Source organism: Alligator sinensis, unplaced genomic scaffold, assembly GCF_000455745.1.
Source record: "Alligator sinensis unplaced genomic scaffold, ASM45574v1 scaffold219_1, whole genome shotgun sequence".
In the NCBI taxonomy this organism is placed as follows: Eukaryota; Metazoa; Chordata; order Crocodylia; family Alligatoridae; genus Alligator; species Alligator sinensis.
Window position 1 is genome coordinate 684,647 of NW_005841866.1, and position 12,704 is coordinate 697,350.

The 12,704-nt window shown below is 37.8% G+C and overlaps 1 protein-coding gene across 1 annotated transcript in view; it reads right to left on the reverse strand.

The window, feature by feature from the left end:
* The window catches only part of FANCL (FA complementation group L), a 55,651-nt gene that overhangs the window by 12,573 nt on the left and 30,374 nt on the right, over positions 1–12,704 (reverse strand). The window contains exon 7 of the mRNA XM_006016735.3: positions 10,304–10,372. Coding sequence (XP_006016797.1) covers positions 10,304–10,372 — 69 coding nt within the window. The remainder of the gene's footprint in view (positions 1–10,303; positions 10,373–12,704) is intronic.

Below are 12,704 nucleotides of genomic sequence, written 5' to 3' on the forward strand. Positions count from 1 at the left end.
ACTGCGCCCACACGGGCGCTGGGTTCCGTCCCTCCTCTGAACACTGCGCCCACACAGGCGCTGGGTCTCCACACTGTAGTAGGCCCCCAATGAAGCCTCTTCTTTCCCCAATAGCCTCAGCCTGATCCTCTGGTGCTGTAAGACAGCAACCAAAATATAAGCCCCTGGGCTATAACGTAACACAAAAAGTTCAGGGTGTACTCTGCCCCTTTAAAAGAGTCAAACTTCTACCCTGGCACTAAGTGCCTTGTAGGTAAGGGTACCTGGTGAGCTCCTGGAGCCCCATTAGCCCGAAGTACAGCATATCGGGCAGCTGCAGTGTCTGAGCAATTCCTCCGTGGAGGCTGCTTCTCCTTTGTCTGCTGGAAGGGAACTGCTTCTCTAGTCCCAGCCCTGGGGTTTATATGGGTCCAGGGTCCTGCCTCTTCCAGTCAGCTGACCAGGTGCAGGTGCAGGTGCAGGCTAATTTGCTCATTAGCCTGTTGCCATGGTAACCTGCACCTGTGGGCTTCTCTCTGGCTCTTTGGACTCTCTCCCCAGGCAGTTTCTGCTCTAAGAGGAGCAGGCACCTTAGTGCCCTGCGACAATGATGTTATATTAAGGTTGGATCCTAGACAACAGTATAAAAGCAATGAAAGGAATTACGGGTTCAGTCCTCGGACCAGTGCTTTTCAATGTCTTCATCAGTGACCTGGATGAAGGTGTGGAGTTCGCAGAAGACACGAAACTATGCAGCAAAGTAAACACACTAGTGGGCAAGGAATGGATTCAAGCAGATTTGAACAGGTTTAATAGAATGCAGTTTAACTAAGGTAAGTGCAAGGTAGTGCACCTTGGAAGAAGGAATCTCCAACACACTTACAGACTGGGAGATGACTTCTTAAGCAGCACAGCAACAGAAAGGGGTCTGAGTCATAGTTGACTCCAAGATGAACATGTGATGAAGTGATCAACAAGGTTAACTGCACTCTATCATGCATTAGGAAGTGCATTATGAACAGGTCTAGGGAGGTGATACTTCCCCTCTATGCGGCATTGGTAAGGCTGCAGCTGGAATACTGCATTCAGTTTTGGGCGTCGCACTTCAAGAGGGATGTGGAAAAACTTGAGATGGTCCAGAGGAGGGCTACTTGGATGGTTAGGAGCCTGCAGGTAAGGTCCTATGAGGGTAGACTGAGGGACCTGGATCTCTTCAGCCTCCACAAGAGAAGGCGGAGATGGGATCTAGTGGCTGTCTACAAATTCATCAGGGGAGGGAGCAGCAAGGAAGAGGAGATACTGTTTACCAGGGCTCCTCTTGGAGTTACTAGGAACAGCAGCCACAAACTGATGGACAGCAGATTTAGATTAGACAGGAAAAACTTCTTTACGGTAAAGGTTACCAGAATGTGGAAGGGGCTTCCAAGGGAGGTGACACTCTCCCTTACCTTGGGGGTCTTTAAGAGGAGACTGGGCAAGCACCTGGCTGGGGTCCCTTGCCCCCAGTGCTCTTTCCTGCCTAGGGCAGGGGGTCAGACTCAATGATCTACTAAGGTCCCTTCCAACCCTAAACATCTATGAAATCTAATTTGTTCCTAAAGTTTATATACTAATGACTACCAAGCCATTGCAGGGTGAAGACTTTAGATAAAATTTAGTTAATGTGATGTTTAAAAGGATTTGCTGTCCCACTTTTAGTATGAAACAAAATACTTTTTTAAAAAATATTTCAGAAACTCTTTTTTTATATCTTGAGGTGTAATCATTCTATTTAAAAGTGTGTATTATCTTACCAAGTTACAGAATCTAGACTAGATAGTTATCAATCTATTTTACCTTACTTAATCTCTGTCTGTCACTACTTTGGCAGACCCACTAAGATGGGAAGGAGGTAATAGGAAATTTCAACACCCAAGACAGCCTTGCATTTGTTTTAAACAAAGTTAAGGTTAAGTGTTTTATCAGCAACCAAGGTAAAAAAGATGTTGCAATTACCCCAAAACAAAGCATAATAAACCTAAGAACATAAGGTTCAATTCTGAAACATTTAAACATTAAGGAATCCAAAGGGACACCAGGCAAATATTGTTGGATTAAGATTATGGCATTTTAGTATTTATGACCCAAAGACCATATAATCTCTACAGAAGAAGACTTACAAAAGTAATTCAGACAAAATGCAGTAATTCAGACTGAAAAGTGCTTACTGAGGAAGAGGAAAAGGTTGTAACTATTTATGGGAAAAGAAGATTTTATGTATCAATGTAGAGGAAAGGGAACACTCAGTAGCTAAGATAACTTCCATAAGTGTAGATGCCATGCACGAAGATGAAAACTGGGGAAAATAAGGCAATAGTCATTTAAAGGAAAAACATAAGGAATGAAAGGAAAGGAAGGGGGGAGTTGTGCTTAGGGTGGTACTATGGGAAAGTTTTGAGGTGAAGGTAATGAGCTTGAATCTTCCACTATACAAGATAGTCAATGAAGTCAACGAAATAATTTAGATCAATGATGCACAAGAAGCAATTTGGAGCAAAGATGTCCAAGGTACAAAGCAGTTTCAGTAAAAGAATGCTATGTATTGGATAAATGAGTTTCAGGCCTGGAAACAGAAGGGCGGGGGGGGGAGAGAAGCTAAATAATCAAAGGAACTGGAGGAAGAAGGAAATGATGAGTGATCAAGGGAAAAGTAGTTCTGAATACTTGCTTCTCCTCTCATATAACCAGTTATCTCAAACACAGAGACAGTTGGACATGTAGAACTGGAAGGAGAAAGAGTTTTAGAGTGCTTACAGATTAGGTAATTAACTGCATAATCCTAGTGACAATCAATGGAAATACATAAGGAAAATGAGAAGGAAGAGGAAATGGACTGGGAAAAGAATCTTCAGTGTAGCTGAAAAGAGAAATAAGAACCATTTTAAAGCCAAGAATTAGTAATCAGGCCATTTAAAATTTGAAATTACTTTCTGAACAGACAACTACTAAAAATTGTTGTGAAAAAGAAAAAAAAAGGATAATTTAATAAAAAGCGACTACTACTTAACAGGAATTTCTTTTTATGGATAAAAATGGAAAGAAAGGTTAGTTTAGCCCTTAGCCACCATTTTCTCCTGTTTCTCAACTGGACAAAAAGGAAGGAAAATGGGGATACTTAAACATTTTTCTTAAGAGCTTGAATTTTTTTTTTTAAATATGTGAGAAAATATTGTAAAAAGAGAAGGTATAGCTTTGAAATAAAATGTTGGATTTTTCCTACTGTTATTAAATTATATTAAAGTAGGAAAGCACTTAAGCAGAAAAGTGTGAATACTGTCAATCTCAAAATGTAACGCTTATTATCTTTAAAAGCATTTTGTTACTTTTATAATACCTGAAGTGATATAATAGTGTCAGTCACTTAACCACATCTTAGAGTATAATATCTTCATCTTAAGTACTATTATTTCCAGTATTTTAATAATTTTCACACAGTCCTGGAATGTGATCTTTTGTGCTCTGATGACACTTAAATTAATAGCATAATTTTCTGGTACTTGCAACAGTTGCTTTCCATTTTGATTTTTTACATTTTTCTATATCACATACAGATAAATCCTCTAATAATCATTTTTATCTTTATCTTTTGGGAATTCAAAGGGTTTCACTAGAAAAAAGAAACATCAAGGGATTATAACCCACAGATAAGTTTTAAAATCCAATTAATTTTAATACTAATTGTAATTTTTCAATGATGTTCCTTAAAAAGGTAGTTAAATCTTTTTTTAAAATGCTCTGTTCATTTGATCTTATTTGCATGCTTCATTGATGTTACCAACTGGCTCTTTCTATATATATATTTATATCTATTTAAATCCATCATGTACTTTGTCATGCAAACCATGAAGAATTTTTCAATCTTTTATTTTTCATTAACCAGTTTATTACTGGCCTCTGTTCACCATTGTTCTCTTTTAACATCGACTGGTCTCTTTTAAAATTGATTAAAATTTATTGTTGCTATTTTTCCTCTCTCAAAGCAAGGTACCTTCCTCAAGTGGTCAGATAATGCAAACAAGTTACTAGCTTCTTGGCGGTTTTTGCCACAATTAAGGTGGAATTGTAAATTCTCTCAAAGACGCATTGAAAATAAGGCATTTAATCCTGTATATCACTGTTATCCAAAATATATAGAAAATAACTTTCTTACTGAAAATTAAGAGAGTTACTCCATCTTCTGTAAGCATATTTGTACCAATCAGGTAAAATATACATTGTAGGCATACAAAAAGTGTTGCAGATTTTAATGTTTCTTGAACAAATCTATTTGAAAAAAAGTAATTGAGAATGTTTGGTATGTAAAGACCTTTGCATGCTATTTATAATTACTGAGGGCACTCCAATATGATTAACAGCTTGTGTCACCAACATATTTGTAGTTTTCTAACTTTATAGTTAGCAAAAATTAGGAAATACCCACGGTAAGGTCACCTGTGGCCATATGTTAGACATCCGTCCTAGACCAGTGACTGTAGTAGCAGGATAAAACTATGAATAAAAACTTTGACCACAGCCCTCTTGTACCAGGCACAATGCCCAAGAGGGACAAGAGCACGGTCAATGTCTCGCACTGCAGGACAATGGGCATGTCTACATGAGATGTTTACTGCAGAGCTGCCTAATTAGCTCCACAGTAAACTCTCTGCATTACACATATGGCCCTATTAAGATACACTAAACTAATAAACGCTGCCACAGGTTAGTACTTGTAAATAGAGGTACTATCCTGCAGGGGCATTATTTACTGCAGAGCAACACATGTGTAGATGCTGACCCAGCTGACTGGGACAGGAGGGTGCTTCAGCGTCGGGGATGCCTGGCGACTTGCCCTGCACTTAAACCCCCTCATTCCACAGCCAGCCCCTTCACAGGATGTTGAGCCAGGTCAGAGGAGCTCCAGGTTGGCAGGCTGACCCCCTGGGCTCACTGCCAGCTGGGGCTCCCACTCCAACCTGACTCAACATGCTGTGGTCCCAAGTGCACATGTAAATGCAGCACCTAGTAGCAATAAATTCTGGTGCAATATATGCAATTTATTGCTTTGTATTAATTGCACGTGTAAAAAAAAAAGTCAGGGAAATTCTCAAGTCTGGCAATACTTCAAAGGTCTTGGGGTGATGGTAAATAACAATTTTGTTCTCAGTGAGAAAACACAATAAAATGCCACTAAAAAATTAGACTGCATAAGCAAAATAAAAGAACAAGGAAAAGATGGCTCATTTCATTGTACAATTCTGGTAACCACACCTGGAATGAAACTTTCATTTCTAAACATCAGAATAGCGCTGACACACACAGTTCAAAGACAAAAAAAATGCAAGTGGATGTTTGTTTTCAAAGAAAAATTCAGATGCAACTTAGTTAAAAAATTATTTCATGTTGTGTTTAATGATCTGAAGTACATGAATGAAGTACTACACGAAAAGAGAAGAATAATGTCAATCATACTAGCCAATTGCCTGTCAAGACGACGGGGGAGAGGTGGATAGGGAAGGAGCCCCATGGCCCCCGCCCCATCTGGGCCCACTCCCCACTTCCCTCCTCTTGCTTGGGTTCCGGGCCTGTTCACCCCTCCCCACCTTAGCAGCATGGGAGGGGAGCAGGCCCGGGCCCAATGTGGGGAAGGACCGGGCTTGAGGGTGGATAGAAGCTGGGCTGCCATGGCAGGGAGGGGGGGCGGCAGTGGGCTCGGGCTGACCCGGTGGCAGCAGGGGGATAGGAGGAGCTGGCACGGGGCCGAAACAGGAGAGGAGGGGTGGGAGAGGAGTGGGCCCAGGCCCAAGCAGGGGTAGAGAGCCCACTCCTCCCCTGCCGCGTCGGGCCTGCCGCTCCCCCCCACCACCACAGCACGCCTGCTCTTCCACCCTCCCCCCCCGCAACGCCGCCACCTCCAAGGAGCAAGGGTGAGGGTGGTGAGGCCAGCACAGCTCTGTCCCCGCCATCATGGTGGTGTGTTGGCACCCATCCAAACGCTTCTTCATAGCCAGACAAATTAAGGCTTTTATAATATTAGAACAAAGTAGAAGTGAAAAAAAGACTATATAATTTAGAAAGGAGACATTTCTCCAGCAGGAACTGCACATGGACAACATTAAATTTGGGATTTTTCACAAATGCTACAAACAATATCCTGGTCCCTCTGAGGTCAATGGTAAAACTTACTCTGTGAATATAGGAACCCTGTAAAAGTAGTGTGTGTGTGCACGCACAAACAAATAACCACACATGTCTAAGACCAATCATGGCTACTTAGAAGATACTGCAGAGCAGCATCCTAAACTTCATACTTGCATTCAAATAATCTGGGATAATTTTTCAATGTTTATTCTCCTGGTAGAAAAACTTACCCAGAGCCACAGGTACAGAAATTTGACTGCTGAGCCCCTCAAGAATGGAGAGCTTGCAGTGCTGACACTGTGTAGCTTGGGGGGCCAGGGTAGGGAGTCTGCATACACATCTCAGTGTATTCTACAGACTCCTTTAGTCTGCCTGGCGACAGATAGCAGTAGTATATAGGGCAGCCCTGATGGCTGACTGCTCATGGTCAATTCCCTCCTGGAACAAGAGTCCAGCATGTGACACACTGTTTCCAAGAGTAGGGGGCAGGGGATAGCAGGGAGATGCTGCAGGACTATTCTTCTGAGAGAATTCATACCATGTATAGACATTTGCTCTCCCTGGAGAAACTCTCATGGCTGTGATTTAACCCTGGTTCCCACATCATTTTTTCCTCCTGAAGTGGCCTGATTTACTGTAGGATAAAAAGCTTGAACATGTGTACACAGCTGGGACTTTTAGGAAAAACTGGGTTCCATCATTTTTAAACCAGTCTATATGCCCCAAACTTCTGTTATGTTACAGGTATAGACTGGTTTCTCATCACTTATACTGGTTTATGTGTAATGTCTGTAACTGACCATTGTCAACAATTCTGTAGTGGCAGTGGGAAGGATTTGATGACCTGACATCTGAATGTACTGTCCTTTGGATTTACATGGCCTGTTGCTACCATTTGTCATTTATTGAAGTTGAACAATTTCTCTCCTCTGCATCACCATCAACACTAATCAACCTGTCAGAGGGCATATAAAGATTTAGGAAGTTTTTGTTAGTTTTTTTCCCCAGTTAACACTCTCGAATGGACCCCAAAAATGATTAAAATATTCTTGGAGGATAGGTCCATCAGTGGGTATTATACACAACACAAGTTAGGGATGTAACTATCTGCTGGTGACCAGGAGGTTATGATGGGGTGATCACTTTATACATGTCCAGTTTCTAATATTTGTCTAAAGCATCTGCTATTTGCCACAGTGACACCGGATACTGGTTCATACGGACCTTTGGTTTGACTCAGTATGGCAATTCTTTTTTTTTTTTCTATGCTCTTTGTCCTCTGCCTTAGAGACATGTAGGAAGCTGAGCTTTGTATAGTGCCTAGGCTAGAAATATCACAATTATGATATATGTTCTTTCACTATATGTATTCTTCTTCCAAGTAACTATAGAAAAATTCCATCCATACTAATATACCAGATCTTGTAATGCAGTTTCATTGTTAGCTGCATGACCTCATTAGTCATTAATTTCCACATTCATGACCTTCATGTGTGAATCCAGGCGAGTAGTGGTCAATATAAGACTAGTATTCTACTATGTGGGCTAACGAATATAGATATATAATAACTGCACAACTATGCCTAGAGTGCATGCTAAAATGTGTAGACAGCAAATTTATCTGGTTAATTAGAAAAAGAATATAACTGAAATAAGTAGATGTTCTTGCACTTGTCATTGAGAAGCACTTTGCATTTATTTGGCACTTATAACAGTAGCAGCAGCAGCATTGCCCTTGGTGCTGATTTCTTACTACTCTAAAATGTCTCCTCTGAGCCAGAATACACTGGCTGTTGCTGATCATGCTGTGAGACACCTGCACTGGCTACTAGGCTTGTCATGACGCACAAAACCCTACCATCTTCAGCTTGACATTGTGCAAGTTATAATTATTCATCCAAATGAATGTGTCAGAGCAGCAGCAGCAGACCTCTCATCAGAGCAAAAGAAAAATACATCAAAACATTATCAACCCAGCAGGAAGACAGGGACCATAAGGAAAATTACCCATTTTTAATATGGATGCCATAAAGCCATGTCTATTATTATACAAAAAAAGAGAGAGAAAATAAAGATCTTCCAAGTTTAAAGTCCATAAGCATTAAAACAGAACTTGAAATAGGCAAGAGCAGACAGAAAAAAAAAATCAATTACCTGAAATCTATTTATATTCTCTTTAACAAGAGTTTGTATTTGTATTATAACAGTGACATTTGCACTGCTTCAGTTAGGGGTCTTGTCAGTTTCTTCCATTAAAGGTGACCTACATATGTTAAAATTAAAAACCTATCAGGATTAGAATTGCAGGCTGAATACCCAAAATATCTAGAGCACGAGATGTTAAGTTAGTCCTCTTTTTCAGTTTCCCTCTTAGGTACCAATGTATTCAACCACTTCAGGAACTGCTGACTCCTGATCCAACTGACACCTTAGCATTTATTGTGCTGAATCACAGCTTCGCCAGAGTGTGGATATACCCCACATGAATCAAAGCCATGCATTCTAAAAGAAAGAGTCTGTAATTTTCTAAGATGTGCCCCTTATATTATGGAATATACAACATAGATGTTTAAAAGAATAGTCGCACAGTTTTGCAAAAGCTGCACATTTACCTGATTAATATATGTAGACTTCATCCTCCAGCAGTATTAGGCACTATCTGTAGTTTTTCACTTCAATAAACTTTGTAGGGCACATTTACAATACTGGATTTTCATGTGCTTGCAACTTGTATATAAACACTGACTATTGATTGTAATTTGGTAGTAAGGGTGATGCCTAAATTTGTTTTAAAGCATTTTTTATTATAAATTAAGCCAGCTGGAAGTTTTTAAAGGTAAACAACAACAAACTAATAGAAACAGTCTTGGTGAAAATATCTGTCTTAAGTCACCTTTCTTTTTTGAGGGGAGGCTATAAATCAAGTAAATAAATATTATAAAAAGTTAAAATTATAATATAAAATATAATACAGAACAGAAGCTACATAATACCAATATATATCAAACATAAATTTATACATAAAGTTTGGATTTTCTTCAGGATAAAGATATGCATTTGAGTTCGTCCAAAACAATTATGCAATCAACCAAAGCTCTGAAGGTAACAGCTAAGTGTGAAAATATATTATTTTTCCATGGATGTTCTTACTCACTCCTGCAGGGTTCCTTCACTAAGCTCCACATCAGGAATATGTCAGTGACTTGGGGTGATATACAAAACTCACAGCTTTGTCAAACAGAGAGGATGCAATTATCCGAAGCTTGTATTGTTACAACCTTTATCCCTCCCCCTGTAAAAGCAATGTTGTACATGCACATGTAGCTGGAAAGCATGATAATCTGACAGGCTAAGATTTTTCTACACTATTTAAATTGTTTAAAAAAAATTAAACTAAATTTTCCAGAATTAAATAAATCTAAACCTCAAATATTTTCTACAGTTGATTCAAATTAATTTGCTTCTAAGTTGACATGTTTTAAATCTATTTTAAATATATGTAGTCAAGCACAAGTACTTTTATTAAATGGAGAACAATACAAGAAATAATGTATGAGAAACAACATGCCTTCCTCAAAAAGAAAAAAAAAAGGCTTTCAGTTCTTAAAAAGAACAAATCAGTTAAAACTATTGAATCAGAATGATATGTTACATGTATGATTTTGTAATTATGAGTCATACAATTAGGCTATATAGATCAAACAGGACAACTATTTTTGCCTATTTGACTTTACAAAAATATTTGTCAAATTTTAGACAACAGTTTTTTCCATGGTATCAGTAATTATTAATCTCATCCCCTATTTTCCCAGTATTACCTCACAAGAATTTGGAGTCTTAGCACTACACAATGTATTAGAGGTGGATGGGTATAGAAAGTACATCTACAAGGTTGGGAACAGATTTAAAATGTTGAAGGCAACAGATTAATTTGATACTGTAAATATTATAAAATTAAAATGTAATGCTCTAAATATATACATTTCCTAAACACGTGTACAGGAAACAAATGAAAAGAAAGTACTACATAGTCAGACACTTTTTTTTATTACACATCACTACCAAACACCTGTCATACATCAGATACACAGTGCAAATACATCTCTGAACTGATAAGTAAATAAAATCTTAGTTATTAGAAAAGGGTACGTAGTAGAGATTTTTTTACCTGTGGAATCCAAGAAACAGCAAATTGAACAGGGAAGTCCACAAAGCAATCTGGTGGTTCTGCTGGATACTGGGGGGGGGGGGGGAAACCCACGTTAATCAGTTTTTGCTTCTTTATGTGATTTAACTAGTCAAGCTGATGCACTGTTGAAGAAAGCTTTTTATCAAATCATGTTCACATTGGAGAGAATTTGATAATGATATCTGACAGCCTCAGATATCTGAAGAACTTGACTTAATGAAAATATGTAAGCTATTTTCAGGTAGTAATAAATAATCATCATGCAAACAAGAAAGCTTCACAATATTAATATGGCAGATTTTACTGATGCCTAAAAACTACTAGTTTGAAAAGTATACTGTATTTTCAAAAATACATTTTTACAAAAAGCACACAGAGAGAGGTCAGGATAATAGAAAAATTTCCTGGTACCTCTTCTGCTTTCTGTTTAAATGAATGTAATTATTCCTGTTAAGAAGGAACACTTAATGGAAGCTACAATCTCATTCTTAAATTAACTTTACTGGTTAAGAAAAAATTGAACACCTCTTTCCAACCCTACGATTAAACTTCCAACCTCAACATACAACATATGAAAGGCAGTATTTTAATGTTTCAGACTTTAAAAAGATGAAACTGAACTGTACGTGTATTCAATTTCTTTAAAGAACAAATCACAGAAAATGTTGAAAAAGCACCCAAAGTTTTATTTTATACAATCAGACATCGAAGGAAAATAATTCAAATGAAGCAAAAGCTAAAGAAACTAGGGTTGGGCATTTGACCAGCCAAATAAAGTTTGGTCAACTGACTGGTCAAATATTGACCAGTCAATTGTAAAAAATTGCCAATAGGTCCAAATAATACCCAAAATGCACAAAATTTCCACTCAGCAATGTGCCATAAAACAATAAAAAAATAATACTTTTGTCAAGAAAACTGCAGAAAAATGCAGGGTTTTTTTTTTTTGTTAAATTATAATCTCTGATTGGTCAAAAAAATAAGCAGACTATTGATCAGTCAACTGACAATATTTGACTGGTCAATTGACCAGTTTGCGAAACCTAAAAGAAACCCTAAATACCAAAATAGCCAGATGAAAACTGCAGAAGCTACACAAATATGAAATTTGATTCAATTCCAAAATAAAATCCCTTAATTTTGTTCAATTATCTTTGATCATTAAATCATTGAGTCTACGGAACAAACTAGAGTTCTCAATTTTCCATACAAATACAAGAGAGGAAATTGCATAGAAAACATGCCCACTGCACAGACAGCTATGAAATGTGTTGACATTTTACACAGCTTAATCTAACACAGTGTTATTTTTTCAGTTTGGCTAGCTGACCTTACTAATTCTTTAGTGATTACACAGTACTGCATAAACTAAAAAAAGTCTGCCCAATACAAGCAAATATAAGTTTTTTTCTTAAGACAAACATTTCCAAGACTTTCTAAGTCATGCAATTGTTGTTCCTAACAAAATGTTTTACAAGACCTTATTATTCTATATATAGCTAGATAGACATAGATATGTGTCTATCTATATCTATATATAAATATCTATATATCTATCAATCAATCAATTGATCGATATAAAATATCCAGATCTGCATATCTACTATGCCTTCTCCTACCCTTCCACACAAGTACAGGCACAGTATTCCTCTTGTTTCCTGAAATTTTGATAATCAAGTTCTTTCATCTCTAGGAGCTGCAAATATCAGGTGTGATGAACTTTCCCTTCTCATTATCCTCAATGATATAAAACAGCTTTAAAAAATTACTCTCTCTGCAGTACCCACATATTTGAATTGCTCTCCTTATTCTTGGACAGGCTAGAGGGATGGATTACTTTCTCACACAGTTTTTACATTTTATGTACTTTTTTCTCCTCAACTATTTGCTGTTCTAACTTGCACTATGTTAATTTATCTGCCTTAGTTTAAGTTGCTGGCTCTCCATTAGGAGACAACTCTTATGGTTTGAATAAGTCTTGCATTTTGCCATTTTATCACATTCATTTCAGTCATTACTTGCAGACGATTTAAAAAATAAATGCGAGTGTAGAGAAATGGCATGACTGATTGGACAGGAGGCACATACAAAATTTCTGCATGCAAGGAGGCTATTTTTATTTTTCTTTTTATTTTACCAATTTATTATTATTATTTATTAAATACTTGCTAGCATAAAAATATATTTGCTATCCTACAGGTGATAAGTGATTATCCTACCTAAAATTACGGACAAACTAAGCCAGCAGTTTTCCCTAGCACAATTATGGAATTATTACTTAAAATGTTAGTAGCATTAGTTAATTATGCCTTTATACTTTGTAGATAAGTAACATGAATTCGATGCGTTTTTATTTCAATGGGGGGAGGGGGGGGGGGTT